The following is a 17,418-nucleotide window of genomic DNA, read 5'->3' as shown; positions in this document are numbered from 1 at the left end:
ATGAACTGTTTGCTGCAGCAAGAAAATCAAGTAGTGCAACTCAGCCTCAGATAATGATGATGACATATTGTTCAAACCTCTGTTGGTGCGGCAAAGACTTCTTGACCCTCTGTCAAGTAGATGAAATATATATATACTAGTTGGAGTGCATTGTTTCTATCAGGGAGAAGTAACCAGCAATTGTCATTTCCTCCTTTGGTTTATCTTGTTCATGGCAATTGTTAATGTTTTTTATGTAAAATGTGTTCTTTTGTTAAAGTTAAAAAAGTTCAAAAGAGTCATGCAGATTTTTTGATTGGTGTTTCAAAAATACGAAAATGTAATCAAATTTGCAAATTCTCACATGGGGGAAATATGTATTGGTCGCGTGAGATTGACCTAACATAGCAAATGACAAATTTTCATATTTATTTATAGCAATCGGTTTTCCCCCAAAACATGTTTTGTCAGTACTCAGGCCTCAAAATTTTATTTTAAGTCACTTGCCATGCAGGGCGAGTGAACCTGAACTTATAGTCGCCCTGCACAAAAATTACTCATGCATTATAATACGTTTCCCAGTTTCAAGTAAACCTTTTTAAACACTTTTTAAACAACAATAACATAAATGTAAACTGAATATTATCAATTATCAGCTCCAAGTAGGCAGTCACGACAAACACATATTTAAATTAATAACTTTTTAATTATATTGATGAAATTTTACATGATTGGTTCAAAGTATGGAAAGGCAATACCAAATTTCAGCCACTATAAAAAGTATATGAAAGTGAAACATAATATAGATAGGAAATTGCAGGGACAAATGATACAATGGGACAACATGAGATCAAATGGATTCATTTACTTTCTATCTGACTAGTCAAATATAATCATTCTCTACCCAAATCAATCATACCTTTGTTGTTTGCTTTTTTTTATCATCTCCGAAAACTTTTGTGTTTCTGCTTGCTAACTTTTCTTGAATGAACTCTGTTGTTTTTTCATTTTCCCCTAATTGTTAATGTCAATCATTTATATTAGCGGTTGTTTACAAAACTGAATATTTTTTAAGCATAATCAGTTTTATTCTGTGGAATACTTAGAAATGTATATATATATATATATATATATATATATATATATATATATATATATATATATATATATATATATATATATATATATATATATATATGAACAACTGATTTTTGTGTTCAGACATATGACAACTGAAAAGCAATTTCTAGGCATTCAATGAATTGTCAGCAAAGTTCAGACTTCTCTCTGATTTTAGTATATAGGGGCAATAAACTCAAGGTGATGATATCAACCAAATCACTCCCAAGGATGAGCCCTGTACTTCGTTTTTTTCTGATCTTGTTGTCATTGTTGAGATAGGATTCTGAATTGCTGTTATAATTGTTTAATAATAATTTGATGAACCTTAACAGTTTAACAGTGAATCATGTTGCTTCATATGCATCCCAAGTACACCTAAGTCAATGTTTTCTGGAGGACCAGTGTTAGGGTTCCTTAATATGTTCATCTTACTCAGGGACTCACTCTGACAGTAATAATGTGAATGCAACAACGCTTTGGACTCTCAAATTTTTGCTATGAAAAATGCAAGTCCGAAGGGATGTACTAAAGTAGATTTGAAATGAATCACTGTGTTTGATAAAATTTAGAATTTGACTGTTATTTTTGAAAGTAGACAATACTTTTTGAATGAAATAGGTTTTATATCTACAGTCCATTTTTGACTTAATAATAATAGTGTAAAGTCACCTTCTTATTTTTGATCTTCGTTGATTAGCTCATTGTAGTATTCAATGATATTCCTTACAAGGTATTTTATCTGTATTTGTTTTTTGAAATTTGATATAAAAGTCATTGATGATGTAAAGGCTGAACCTGTATTGTAACTTGTAAGACTTTATTATTTGTGTTTAAATGCCCCTTTGATAACCATTGATTTTCTGACAATTTATTTCATTATTAAGTTTGATACACTAAGAAGATGATTTGTAAAAATAGCTCCCCAAAATACAAACAGGATTTGACATGAGAATTAATACCGTAATAAAATTCTGGTTTGTTCAAACTTTTTTCAAAGATTATTCTAATTCACCTCATGAACTTTCACTAAAACTTTGAATGCTCTGTTTCATTCATGATTTAAGTTCTTTTGGATCTGTAGGAGATTTACATGATGCCATTAGAATAAAGGCGTTGTTACAGTTAATATAATGCTGCATAAACAATGTCATGGCTGTCTTCAGAACTATGGGTAAATGTCTTCATGTATTCATTTCCTCCATTTCCAAGTTAATTCAATTACATTGACAAAAATTCTTTTCATAAAATCTTGTTTTTGACGCTGGTAAATTATTACAATTGATCTCCAAATGCTGCAAAGATTTTCATAAATATTTAACTATATCTATATACAGGTACAATTTATAATTGGAAATGTATGTATATATTATATTTTCAGGTAAAAATATTCAGTCTGTTGAGTTACTGACTTGTAACCGATGGTTGAGAAGTTGACAAGAGCACTCAACATTTTTGTCAAAAGACGCTCATAACCAGTATAAAATGTGAAGCCCTACTTCTATAAGCTGATTTATAGTGTTTCTGTAATCTGTCGGATGAAGTAATTGTTTACTCAGGCCTTTTGAATAGTGGATCTGTACTTTCATGTGTAAATCGTAAATGATGATATATTGGTGTGAACTACAGCTATGTTGATCTATCACGGAGATTAGAAATTCAGCAATCATGTTTTAATGAAATTTGGGTGCAAAAATTTGATGAATGTGAGAAGTTAAACGATTTAATGAAGTGCTGAAATGGTTCTTATTTAGTGTTTTATTGCACTGGGTTGAATTTGATTTACTCACTGAAAATAAAGTTACCTTATCGGGATGTAAGCAGATTTAAAACAGACTTTTTTTTATTTTTTACTCAATCACAATGGATTATACGGTGAGTAAAACATAAAAACTGTTGAGGAAAAGTACATGATATGCATTATCAAATACAAAACTGAAATATAAGACTACTTGAAAATATCATAAAGAGCATTATAAAAGCATGTCAGCACGAGCAGTGATTCCACCATTAACTGTGGACCCAGTCCCCGGTCAACAGAGTTACAACATGTTGGAGTCTCGTTTGAAAGCAGCTGAGCAGGACACCAGACAGCTCATTGAGCAGTTGGGAAGTATGGGGTTTGAGAATCCACCTGACAATGGGAAGAGTTCACTGTATGAACCAGTATCACCCTTCAGAGGGCAGACAAAAGTTGTGAACCAGGAAAACTATGAGCGATTCAAGGCTCAATATGAAAGTATGGTATCAAGAGTGTGTAAAACTGAGAGTGCTATGCAGACTTTGAAGTTGAATTTAGTAAACTTGCAAGGGGACCAGAAGTTAAATCAAAAACAGGACTTAAAAGAGATGAAAGAGAAGTTCCAGTATGCAAGAGAAGCATATGAACAAGAAATAGGTAAGATTTAGTAATGTTATATTATGTATGTTTGTCTCCGAGTGTATTTCCAATAAACCATAACCTTTAAATAATTGCCAAACAGTCCCTTAAATGTAAAAAGTATAGTTCTGATTAATTAGCTGAAGAACTTCAGCCAATATATTACCTTTTATGCTTTGTTTATGTGCCCAACATTTGCCCATGGAGTGAATTCCCCCCCCCCCCGAGTCAAATTTTCCCATGTGTTTTTTTGTGTGGACATTTTCATGTTTTTATTTGGAATAATGAATATTTTAAATAAAACACTAATGGGTTAAGGTAGTTAAGGTATCATCAATGCTGTTGGTGTTCTCATGAAAGAAACTGCTTGCCTTATACTTAGCTTCCTTACTATCTCATATGTAGTCATATGAATCTTACCAATAACGGAATGTATAATTTATGTTTAAATAGTTCAATTATATGTTGAGTGATGCCCCATATGAGATGAGTGTCGGCATCCACATGCAGTGAAGTACTGTTATATTCAATATACCATTCCCAGGTAAGCTGACGCGGCAGGTGGAATACCTAAAGGAGGAGCTTGGCTCGGAGGTGAACGCGAAAGGAAAGGCCAAACAAGAGATACAGGATCTACAGAAGGCCCTTAGTCAGTCTTCTGAAACACGGGTATGTACAGTAACATTCAATCCCTTCTAGGTAATAAAGCTTATGTGGAAATAATTGCATACTGGTACAATTTTTTTTCATTATGTCTGATATAGATTAAAGACTGCCAGTTTTAATAAATTAACACTGCCTTAAAACATGTGTGTTCAACCATTGCTATAAAACTGTTTGTAATTTGTCCAGTCCATGTTTACCAAGACATATTTGTGACAAAACATGATGAGGGGGCATGATAGCCAATAAAAATTTTCAGTTGTCTGAACCTGTCAATGCAGAAACTGGAGATACTTTCAGCTATTGGAGGGACAGGGACATTATAATTATTTTTTTTTAAACTTTAATCATATCTTTATTAAAATATATATAGACAAGACATTTGTTTTAAATTTCCTGTTTTTTTCCTGTTTTATAAATGGAGGCTATAATGACAACTGAATGGCTGAATCTGTCACTGCAAAAACCAGTCATTTATAACCTTTCTCCCTACTTGTTCTTGTTTACAATGGCTATATTGCCCACAAATACATGCAATAGGTTCCTATTTTATAGATGGAGGCGGCCATGACAGCTGAAGGTCTGAGCCTGTCACAGCAGAAACTACAGAAGCGTATCAGTGACCTGAAGGAGGAGGTATCACGGGAGCAGAGTTTACGAGCCAGCCTTGAGGAGTCACACAACACACTGCTCACTCGTGTACGAGAGATGGAAAACGTGGTGGAGATGGAGAGGTCTGGGGTAGGTTGCATTGCATAGCTAAAGCTAATAATGCTTGTCGGAGATGTTATTTCAGATCTGAGTGGTATAAGTCATGATAATCATGACTATAAAAGTTTTTTATTTGCTACCTTGTCACTACTTATAGTAATAATATTATCGATCATTTAAACCTACACAGGAGACATTCCAAATGGCTGCCAAAATAGGTTGCAGTGTGTGGAAATTGTTATTACACTCAAGTCTGGAAGTGAATGTTTGAATTCTTAGCTAAGAGGCATTCTCACTTTGTCTGTTACCTTTGCTATAAATTATTTAGGTGATTGGTGTCTTATTTTGATATGAAATCCTGCTTCTTCAAGGTCCAGTCAATGAGTTCTGAGTTTGCGCATGTGAAGGCTGAGTGTGAGGGCGTGAAGGAGAGACTGAAAGAAGAAACCAAGCGGAAACAGATCGCCGAGAGCAACTACAAGATGCTCTGTGATGAAAAAGGTATACCAAGATTTACTATGCTTATAAATATAAATCTACATCACCAGAAGGAGGAAACCAAGTGGAAAGCAAGTAAAAGATGCTCTGTGGTTAAAAAGGTAAGTATGACTATTGGTTTTAATGCTGGATCAGTCCTAGCACCTTTGATGCCCGCCCTAACCATACACTTCACTCATATGGCTTCTTAAATTGACATCACATTCCATTACTTGTCCATATGGAGCAGTAGTTAGTAAACTTGCCTCTAATGAAGGTGACTGCGTTCAGTTTCTCGTCTAAGTGCATAAATGATTGTTTTATTGATGATTACAAAGTATGATTGTTTTATTGATGATAACAAAGCTGGACAAGTGTGTGTGTGTTTTAATGGATACTTTGGTTTCACCATCAAAATATCATATAAGTATATCATCAGTTCAATTAAGGTTATAAGTGTTATGTCTCAATTTCTTCAAAATGGTTGAGAAGTAGAAAATGTATTTACTATTTTTCTGTATTCAGATGAGTTACTTGTGAAGTATCGTGGCTGTGAGAGTGACAGAGAGCTGCTGATTTCCGAGGTTACCCGTCTTCGACAGCAATACGAAGACCTCATAAAACAGATGGAGCAGACACAGGACATCATTGACAAACAGCAGGTGGGTCTGGTGGGCGATGGAGTGGAGCTTTTGAAAGGGGGATGCTGATTTTGAAGGCTACCTAGTATAGTAATTGGATAGTAGCAGTGATATGAAGATGTGTGATTATATTTCAGGAACTGTATATTACTTTGTTTTATATATTATTTGCAAATGCTTTCACAATTAGAAACATACAGATGCTGCTAGACTTTATTACAGAAAAAATCAGTTTTCTTCATATTTCTGCCAGGAAGTGAGGAGCCATTTCAGTAATTAACTGGTGATATAAAACAATTTCATCAGAGAATTTGACCTTTTCATAATTATTTAAGAGACTATTATATGTACATGTATTTCAATTCTGTTATGGAATAGGGCAAAGACTTCAGAAGAAGAGTGAGATATTAGCACATATTATTCATTTAGGTTCACTTTCATATTATTTGTGCATATTTGGTAAATGGTATTTTTTCAGGATAGAGGGTCGAGGATTTACCTATTGACAGTTATACTATCTCTGACTGTTTACATGTACATTGTATCATGTTCGGACGTGTATTTGAAAATGTGACACATAAATCTCTCTAGAGTCAATATGCCATATTGTAAAGCTGCAGATACAAAATGCATGTTATTGTAGTTTTGATCAGATAAAAATAAAAAACAACAGTAATTATGAAACAAACCATAATTCCAAACATTGTTTGAAATATTATAAGTGCCATTACATTGGTCCAAGAATAATATCAACTTTTATAATGTTTTAAGTTTCTTTCCCCCCTATCCCCCCTATACCTATATTACTGAAATCATCGTATCATCATATTTGCACAATAAATTATTGTTGGGAAATATTTTCTAAAAAATTTGGTAGAAGGGACTAACTCACTGAATATAATGTTGAAAACAATAATTATCAACTTGTAATTAAGTTATCTAATTTCCTTCCTTTAATGAAATATATGCACCATACACGAACAGGCAGCTACTTAATTGTGTGTATTTTTGTGCCTACAAGTTTCATTAATAATTAGTAATCTACGAGCGCTAATTTGAACTGTTTTTGATGTTTGTCATTGTAGCAAGACCTTTGTTGACATTTCACATAAAATTATTTTTTTAATGTCAGACCCTATAAAAGGGGCGGTGGTTTCATTTTTACTGATTAAAGAAAGGTGGTATTTGTTCATACCTAATTTGTTGTAAGTATTGACACTCCAGTTTGCTTTAAATTTGAAGTCAGGAGAGCCTCCAATAGGGCTTCTAAAAACCATATTTGCTACTGCAGCAGGGTCAGTCTCACCCAGTTTGACCCCATACCCAGGCGGGCCTGAAGTGCCCAAAAACCCATCGAAAATTTGTTTTCAGCTTTTCAGCTGCCAGGTCAATTACATCGCATATTTTAAAAGTTTATGTCTAAAAGGTTTCTGTTCTAGGAAATATTTCTAGGTGATAAGCTTAGAGGAGCGGATGACTTGTCAATGTTACTGGTGAGAAAGATGCCACTCACACAGCTATCTTTAAAAATTGATTTTGCATGCCAACGAAGGAAGGCTTAGCTTTTTAATGTAATTTGGGTTAAAATGATGCTGTGGAAATGCCGATATAACAAAACGCTCTTGGTGTTGAATTTGATTAACAAAATAATTTTGGTCGATTGTCTGCAACTAAAATCTTTGTTTAAGTTACCAATATTGTAAACAGCACTGTTGTTAACTTTTACAGGTATAATATTTTATAAAGCGCAAAGATGTATTTTAATAAAACACAGCTGAACAGTTTGCTCAAAATTTGTAGAGCACTGCAGATCACAGTAAGCTTTCTGTGCAGTAAAGATTTAAAAATTTACAACAATTATGTTAACAATGATGTCAACTTTAAACAAGTTCTGAACAATCGGCCCAATTGATGCATTTGTTTTGATGATAATTTATGCATATTGGTTTGATTAGTTAATAAAATATTTGAAAATAACCTTTAATCCTTTTATGCTCAGCAATCATATCATAGCCTCTGTGGGCTTATCAGAATTATTCGTAAGGGTTTTAAATGCATTCGTTAGAAATATGTATTATGAATAAATTTATGTTAAAGATCTTAGTGTTCATATTCCACTGTCATAATAATCAACTAAAAAATAATGATGACGCTCATCGAAGACCTTTTTCATATTTTTTCAATGCACACCTTGTAGTCATGAGAAGAAAAAAGCTTTAAATTGTGTGACATTTAGAATCATGTTGATTCAATTGACTACCATGTTTGTACAGCTTTAAGGGCATGTATTTGTTAATTTTACAATAAAAAAATACTACCTAAAACTGGATATATTATGGTATTCATGTTATAAAAGCCCTTGAATGATAGTAACATAATTTATATATTAAATAATCCTCGAATAAAGTTATATAATTTAAAAACATTTTACTTTTTCTGCTGCATAAAATGAAGCACTGACTATTTATTTCTACACATGCTGTTCTGAAATGCACAAAAAGACACGCACACATGGTTGTGGTTATTTCTAGATCAAGAACAAGGAGTTGGTGGAGGCCAATGAGAAACTTACGGCAACTCTGCACACCACTGGCGAGGAGCACAATAAAATTAATGCACAACTCAGACGGGAACTAGAGGTACCCTTTTGGTAGCGTAGGATAGTGTGATCTCACCTGTAGGGGTTAAAATTCTTCCAAATAAATGTAGATCTACTAAAAACTTTAGAAGATAGAAATGCATCACAACTTCAGTTTGTCTGTAAAATAAAGCATTTCCCAAACTTTGTTCTGAAGTAAGAAAATGTCCTCAATATTATGAGATGGAACCAACCGGTTTAAGCTACCATTAAACATTATTGAGCTTCTTAATAAGTGAGCGAAAGGTTTCCTTGCAGGTATTGAACATAGTATTAACATTGGCTAGATTTAACCATTTGTGAGTTCAAATATTGTGGTTGAATTTGAGAGAGTTCTACTATCTATATGAAACAAATTTACTACTATTTGATGACTGTTAATTTAGTACCATAAATATATACAGTATACTTTACAATTGCCTATTCTAGCCATTTAGATATAGGGTTTTGAAAGGCTCAGTACATTTAGTGGTTGAAAATATCATTAAATACATTCCAGACTGAGCGCAAGAAGTCTCGAGATAAGGAGGTGGTTGAGGACGAAGCCTCGAGACTCAAGGACAGCGTTGCTGAACTTTCCTCAGAAAACATAGACCTCAGGAAGAAAATGTGAGTAGTATTTATTTATATATACTATTTGATATAGTTATCCATTGACTGATCCTTGCCAGCTTTGTTGTCATGCAAATATTGGAAAAACCTCCTTTTGATATGTTCTCAATCCCAACTTGTTGCACATATTATCAAGGAAGTGCAGGACATTTTATCACTCTTATTCAAATATGTCAAGTTATTGCATTCAATGAAGCCTTATTAAGGTATTCTCGGCACTGTCTGTTAGGGCTATTCCAGTAAAATAAATATGGGGGGGGGGGGGGTGTTTTTTGCTAATTTGGATCCTGAAAGGTTAAATTTGCTTCTGTAGGGTGGTGGTATATTTTAAAAGTGCCTTCCCTCTGGGCGTTATATGTTTAAATGGAATAGCCCTTATACCTAAATGTTGTTGTTTTTTCCATTAAATTAGAGTGGCCTGTGTCTGGTGTTTTTTTCAGTCAAAAAATGGGTTGCATGAAACAACCAATAGTGGCTCTGTGTTTATAATTTGCTAATCCATTTCAGCAAACGTTCAGAGGAGGAGGTATGTAAGCTCCAGGGGCGTTTGAGCAGTAAGGATGCCGAGCTGACACAGACAGCAGATGGCTTCAGCAAGGAGTTGGCGTCGTTGCGGGACCAGCTACAGCAGCAGAACAAGGAGAGGGACCAGATACTCAAGGACAAAGGAACACTTCTTGAAGAGGTTAATAAAACCCATTATGTTTATATCAAATTATTTGAGCTATATTGCCAAAAAACTGATAAAATTGAGATAATCAAACTGGATTATTTTGCTATTGTTGTAGGTTGGTTGACCACTGTCATTTTTGGTTGTCAACAATTGGTTTTGTTTACACATTAAACTCTCGATGCTACAGTTTTAAACCGATACTTCTGTAAATCACGGACAAGTTTGCATATGGGTCATCTTGGATAAAAAACTAGATCACTAGGACAAGTCGTAAAATGACCTTGTTTACATTACAGAGGCCTGACAACGCTTCTAAAAATTGGTCAAAATGACTGTCTTGATAAACTCTAGGACAAATTGGTATCTTGGTCATCTTGGGTCAAAAACTAGATTGCTAGGTCAGATTTTTGTAAGAGTTGTAGACATTGTTTATGTAATAGAGGTTTCTTTTTAATTCTCCCTAAGGTGGGCATATTAAAATTGATGTGCGTGTGTGTGTCGGTATTATTTTTGTCCAGGATGTAACTTTATCATACATGATGTAATTTTGAAACAACTCGGCCAGATGTAAGGCACACAGTTTGGACTTCTGTCATGTAACACCTAGCCTGTACCCGAAGGTCATTATGGCACAGATGATTGGCACATAAAGTGGACATGCCAGGTGCAAGATGCAGTCCTTCTCTCAAGATGTGTGCTGCGCAAGTCCCCGATCTCTACCTCTTTTAGTTCATAACTCTCCCTCTCTTGAAGTCAACAAGCATAGGGTCCTATATATATATGCTTATTGTTTATGTAAGCTCTTCCTGAATGTAAGCGTACTCCATTGATTTATCTGGAACCCTGAGGGCATTCCTCACTTACAGTGACAGCTCTTGCTTATGTTTTTTTTTCAATAAAAGGTATAGTCAACAGGCAGGTCAACAGGCATCAAACATTTACCTAATTGTGTATCAGACACGTCAAGTAGAGTTGTGAAATTGGCTGAAAAGATTGTTGTATTAATTCCATTGTAACAAACCTTGACAATCTTTCTGCTACTTTCAGGTCAACCAGACTGTAGATTCTATGTCGGAGGAGCGAGCGCGTCTACAGAAGGAGGTCCAACAGCTTCAATTAGAGTTGGATGGACACTCACGGGCAAGGCGTAAACTCGAACATGAAAACGCTCATCTACTTGAGAGGGTCTCCGGGTTTGAGCAGCAACAGGTATGGGGATTGAAGTACATGTATTTGCATACAGGCGAACCTTGTTGGCTTGAACTCCCAGGGACCAACGAAAATACCTCGAACCTCGAAAAATTCAACCAAGCGGAAATGATTACTTTTAGTATATAGAAATCGGTCCTTTACTTCCAGTTCGAGCCAACGAGGAATTCGAGCCAAGCGAGTTCCAGCCAACTGGATTCAACTGTATTTTTGAATCTGATGTACTTATGCTTTCAAAGGATTTTTTTGATTGTATTATCATTTTTATACTTTGCATTTTATTAGCTCACCTGTCACGTAGTGACAAGGTGAGCTTTTGTGATCACTCTTCGTCCGTCGTCCGTCCGTCCGTCCGTCCGTCCGTCCGTCCGTCCGTCCGTCCGTCCGTCCGTCCGTCCGTTCACAATTGCTTGTGAACACAATAGAGGTCACAATTTTGACCTAATCTTTATGAAACTTGGTCAGACTGATCATCTCTATAAAATCTAGGTCAAGTTCGATATTGGGTCATCTGGGGTCAAAAACTAGGTCACTAGGTCAATTAGTAGAAAAACCTTGTGAACACAATAGAGGTCACAATTTTAGCCTAATCTCAATGCAACTTGGTCAGAATGGTCATCTGTATAAAATCTAGGTCAAGTTCGATATTGGGTCATCCGCGGTCAATAATTAGGTCACTAGGTCAATTAGTAGAAAAACCTTGTGAACACAATAGAGGTCACAATTTTAGCCTAATCTCAATGCAACTTGGTCAGAATGATCATCTCTATAAAATGTAGGTCAAGTTCGATATTGGGTCATCCGCGGTCAACAACTAGGTCACTAGGTCAATTAGTACAAAAACCTTGTGAACACAATAGAGGTCACAATTTTAGCCTAATCTCAATGCAACTTGGTCAGAATAATCATCTCTATAAAATCTAGGTCAAGTTCGATATTGGGTCATCCGCAGTCAATAACTAGGTCACTAGGTCAATTATTAGAAAAACCTTGTGAACACAACAGAGGTCACAATTTTGACCTAATCTTTATGAAACTTGGTCAGACTGATCATCTCTATGAAATCTAGGTCTAGTTCGATATTGGGTCATCTGGGGTCAAAAACTAGGTCACTAGGTCAATTAGTAGAAATACCTTGTGAACACATTAGAGGTCACAATTTTAGCCTAATCTCAATGCAACTTGGTCAGAATGATCATCTCTATAAAATCTAGGTCAAGTTCGATATTGGGTCATCCGCGGTCAATAACTAGGTCACTAGGTCAATTAGTAGAAAAACCTTGTGAACACAATAGAGGTCACAATTTTAGCCTAATCTCAATGCAAATTGGTCAGAATGATCATCGCTGTAAAATGTAGGTCAAGTTTGATATTGGGTCATTCACGGTCAATAACTAGGTCACTAGGTCAATTAGTACAAAAACCTTGTGAACACAACAGAGGTCACAATTTTAGCCTAATCTCAATGCAACTTGGTCAGAATGATCATCTCTATAAAATCTAGGTCAAGATCGATATTGGGTCATCCGCGGTCAATAACTAGGTCAATTAGTACAAAAACCTTGTGAACACAATAGAGGTCACAATTTTAGGCTAATCTTAATGCAACTTGGTCAGAATGATCATCTCTATAAAATCTGGGTCAAGTTCGATATTGGGTCATACGCAGTCAATAACTAGGTCACTAGGTCAATTATTAGAAAAACCTTGTGAACAAAATAGAGGTCACAATTTTAGCCTTATCTTAATGAAACTTGGTCAGAATGATCATCATAACATAAGCTAGGTCAAGTTCCATATTGGGTCAACCCAGGTCAAAAACTAGGTCACTAGGTCAATTAGTAGAAAAACCTTGTGAACACAATAGAGGTCACAATTTTAGCCTAATCTCAATGCAACTTGGTCAGAATGATCATCTCTATAAAATGTAGGTCAAGTTCGATATTGGGTCATCCGCGGTCAACAACTAGGTCACTAGGTCAATTAGTACAAAAACCTTGTGAACACAATAGAGGTCACAATTTTAGCCTAATCTCAATGCAACTTGGTCAGAATAATCATCTCTATAAAATCTAGGTCAAGTTCGATATTGGGTCATCCGCAGTCAATAACTAGGTCACTAGGTCAATTATTAGAAAAACCTTGTGAACACAACAGAGGTCACAATTTTGACCTAATCTTTATGAAACTTGGTCAGACTGATCATCTCTATGAAATCTAGGTCAAGTTCCATATTGGGTCAACGCAGGTCGAAAACTAGGTCACTAGGTCAATTAGTAGAAAAACCTTGTGAACACAATAGAGGTCACAATTTTAGCCTAATCTCAATGCAACTTGGTCAGAATGATCATCTCTATAAAATGTAGGTCAAGTTCGATATTGGGTCATCCGCGGTCAACAACTAGGTCACTAGGTCAATTAGTACAAAAACCTTGTGAACACAATAGAGGTCACAATTTTAGCCTAATCTCAATGCAACTTGGTCAGAATAATCATCTCTATAAAATCTAGGTCAAGTTCGATATTGGATCATCCGCAGTCAATAACTAGGTCACTAGGTCAATTATTAGAAAAACCTTGTGAACACAACAGAGGTCACAATTTTGACCTAATCTTTATGAAACTTAGTCAGACTGATCATCTCTATGAAATCTAGGTCAAGTTCGATATTGGGTCATCTGGGGTCAAAAACTAGGTCAGTAGGTCAATTAGTAGAAATACCTTGTGAACACATTAGAGGTCACAATTTTAGCCTAATCTCAATGCAACTTGGTCAGAATGATCATCTCTATAAAATCTAGGTCAAGTTCGATATTGGGTCATCCGCGGTCAATAACTAGGTCACTAGGTCAATTATTAGAAAAACCTTGTGAACACAATAGAGGTCACAATTTTAGCCTAATCTCAATGCAAATTGGTCAGAATGATCATCGCTGTAAAATGTAGGTCAAGTTTGATATTGGGTCATTCACGGTCAATAACTAGGTCACTAGGTCAATTAGTACAAAAACCTTGTGAACACAATAGAGGTCACAATTTTAGCCTAATCTCAATGCAACTTGGTCAGAATGATCATCTCTATAAAATCTAGGTCAAGTTCGATATTGGGTCATCCGCGGTCAATAACTAGGTCAATTAGTACAAAAACCTTGTGAACACAATAGAGGTCACAATTTTAGGCTAATCTTAATGCAACTTGGTCAGAATGATTATCTCTATAAAATCTGGGTCAAGTTCGATATTGGGTCATACGCAGTCAATAACTAGGTCACTAGGTCAATTATTAGAAAAACCTTGTGAACAAAATAGAGGTCACAATTTTAGCCTTATCTTAATGAAACTTGGTCAGAATGATCATCTTAACATAAGCTAGGTCAAGTTCCATATTGGGTCAACCCAGGTCAAAAACTAGGTCACTAGGTCAATTAGTAGAAAAACATTGTGAACACAATAGAGGTCACAATTTTAGCCTAATCTCAATGCAACTTGGTCAGAATGATCATCTCTATAAAATGTAGGTCAAGTTCGATATTGGGTCATCCGCGGTCAACAACTAGGTCACTAGGTCAATTAGTACAAAAACCTTGTGAACACAATAGAGGTCACAATTTTAGCCTAATCTCAATGCAAGTTGGTCAGAATAATCATCTCTTTAAAATCTAGGTCATGTTCGATATTGGGTCATCCGCAGTCAATAACTAGGTCACTAGGTCAATTATTAGAAAAACCTTGTGAACACAACAGAGGTCACAATTTTGACCTAATCTTTATGAAACTTGGTCAGACTGATCATCTCTATGAAATCTAGGTCAAGTTCGATATTGGGTCATCTGGGGTCAAAAACTAGGTCAGTAGGTCAATTAGTAGAAATACCTTGTGAACACATTAGAGGTCACAATTTTAGCCTAATCTCAATGCAACTTGGTCAGAATGATCATCTCTATAAAATTTAGGTCAAGTTCGATATTGGGTCATCCGCGGTCAATAACTAGGTCACTAGGTCAATTAGTAGAAAAACCTTGTGAACACAATAGAGGTCACAATTTTAGCCTAATCTCAATGCAACTTGGTCAGAATGATCATCGCTATAAAATGTAGGTCAAGTTTGATATTGGGTCATTCACGGTCAATAACTAGGTCACTAGGTCAATTAGTACAAAAACCTTGTGAACACAATAGAGGTCACAATTTTAGCCTAATCTCAATGCAACTTGGTCAGAATGATCATCTCTATAAAATCTAGGTCAAGTTCGATATTGGGTCATCTGCGGTCAATAACTAGGTCACTAGGTCAATTAGTACAAAAACCTTGTGAACACAATAGAGGTCACAATTTTAGGCTAATCTTAATGCAACTTGGTCAGAATGATCATCTCTATAAAATCTGGGTCAAGTTCGATATTGGGTCATACGCAGTCAATAACTAGGTCACTAGGTCAATTATTAGAAAAACCTTGTGAACAAAATAGAGGTCACAATTTTAGCCTTATCTTAATGAAACTTGGTCAGAATGATCATCTTAACATAAGCTAGGTCAAGTTCCATATTGGGTCAACCCAGGTCAAAAACTAGGTCACTAGGTCAATTAGTAGAAAAACCTTGTGAACACAATAGAGGTGACAATTTTAGGCTTAACTCAATTCAACTTGGTCAGAATGATCATCTCTAGAAAAATATAGGTCAAGTTCGATATTGGGTCATTCGCGGTCAATAACTAGGTCACTAGGTCAATAAGTATAAAAACCTTGTGAACACAATAGAGGTCACAACTTAAGCCTAATCTAAATGTAACTTGGTCAGAATGATCATCTCTATAAAATCTAGGTCAAGTTCGATATTGGGTCATTTACCGTCAATAACTAGGTCAATAGGTCAATTAGTAGAAAAACCTTGTGAACACAATAGAGGTCACAATTTTAGCCTAATGTTAATGCAACTTGGTCAGAATGATCATCTCTTTAAAATCTGGGTCATGTTCGATATTGGGTCATCCGCAGTCAATAACTAGGTCACTAGGTCAGATATTAGAAAAACCTGATGAACACAATAGAGACACAATTTTAGCCTAATCTTTATGAAACTTGGTCAGACTGATCATCTTTATAAAATCTAGGTCAAGTTCCACATTGGGTCATCCGCGGTCAATAACTAGGTCACTAGGTCAGATAGTAAAAAAACCTTGTGAACACAATAGAGGTCACAATTTTAGCCTAATCTTAATGAAACTTGGTCAGAATGATCATCTTAACATAAGCTAGGTCAAGTTCCATATTGGGTCAACCCAGGTCAAAAACTAGGTCACTAGGTAAATTAGTAGAAAAACCTTGTGAACACAATAGAGGTCACAATTTTAGGCTTATCTCAATTCAACTTGGTCAGAATGATCATCTCTAGAACAATATAGGTCAAGTTCGATATTGGGTCATTCGCGGTCAATATATGACAGGTGAGCGATTCAGGGCCATTTGGCCCTCTTGTTACTTTACCATTGCAGCTTGGAGAAGCATTTTTATGTGCTGAATTCAGAAATGTTTCATATTGATGGATTATCGTTTATTTTGAATTGTTAACTTTGATAGGTGGAATAAGTATTCCCAGTTTTGAATGGTTTCTTAAGTAATTAATTAATATCAGTCTCATACTGTGCTATTCTTGTACAAATTTTAAAATATCTCACAAACAAAAAAAGAATGGTCACTAGTTTTTAGCCATTGTCGGAAACCATGGTACTTGATTTTGTTTAAACGTTAAACGTGTTTACACTACATTAGTACCATGGGGAAGTGATGTAAAAAATCATGTTTTCATGAATATTAATGAGCTTAATGGTAGAAAACCCCTGTTTCAATGAAATCACATGTTACAATTCAATGCTCTGTAATTTGGAAGATTTACCATGGCGTCTTACTGGTGTTGTGTAACTAAACAAAGATTAGACAACACACAATGTATTTTCATTTGCTTAGACTTCCAAGAGGTCTCCGTTCGGCACCAATGAAACTGCCTCATTAATGTTTCATGATTACGAGATTTACCAAGCAAATTGTCCCAAAGTACTCATGAAACGGAATGTTTTAGTATACCAGGTGTATTCGGCAATGGTTTTAAGCTTCATTATTTCATATAAAATGTTTGGTTGTATGTAAGAATTGTAGTGAGCTTTGCAATTTTTAACATTCATTATTAATAGTGCTTTTTAACAGTCAAGCTATCATTTTATTTTAGCATTCAATATATATGTGTCAGGTATATTTTTGTTTTTTTAAGAATGTTCAATATTTCAGAGTTCAGTTCCAGTGTGTGAATACCACATGAT

The 17,418-nt window shown here is 35.3% G+C and overlaps 1 protein-coding gene across 4 annotated transcripts in view; it reads left to right on the top strand.

Annotated features, from left to right (window-relative positions):
* The window catches only part of LOC128209558 (coiled-coil domain-containing protein 150-like), a 32,719-nt gene that overhangs the window by 814 nt on the left and 14,487 nt on the right, over positions 1–17,418 (top strand). For 2 of the 4 annotated variants that reach the window (XM_052913634.1, XM_052913633.1), the window contains exons 2-11: positions 2,480–3,496; positions 4,023–4,147; positions 4,697–4,882; positions 5,224–5,353; positions 5,855–5,991; positions 7,410–7,463; positions 8,502–8,609; positions 9,108–9,217; positions 9,728–9,905; positions 10,941–11,102. In XM_052913634.1, the coding sequence (XP_052769594.1) occupies positions 3,082–3,496; positions 4,023–4,147; positions 4,697–4,882; positions 5,224–5,353; positions 5,855–5,991; positions 7,410–7,463; positions 8,502–8,609; positions 9,108–9,217; positions 9,728–9,905; positions 10,941–11,102 (1,605 nt within the window). In that variant the 5' untranslated portion in view covers positions 2,480–3,081. Of the gene's footprint in view, positions 1–2,479; positions 3,497–4,022; positions 4,148–4,696; positions 4,883–5,223; positions 5,354–5,854; positions 5,992–6,348; positions 6,370–7,409; positions 7,464–8,501; positions 8,610–9,107; positions 9,218–9,727; positions 9,906–10,940; positions 11,103–17,418 lie in introns of all 4 variants that reach the window. The other 2 variants (XM_052913636.1, XM_052913635.1) reach the window with 2 other exon arrangements.

The sequence above is a fragment of the Mya arenaria genome, chromosome 11 (assembly GCF_026914265.1).
Source record: "Mya arenaria isolate MELC-2E11 chromosome 11, ASM2691426v1".
Taxonomy (NCBI): Eukaryota; Metazoa; Mollusca; class Bivalvia; order Myida; family Myidae; genus Mya; species Mya arenaria.
Note: the sequence above shows the minus strand (reverse complement) of the source record. Positions and strands in the feature narration are given on the sequence as shown.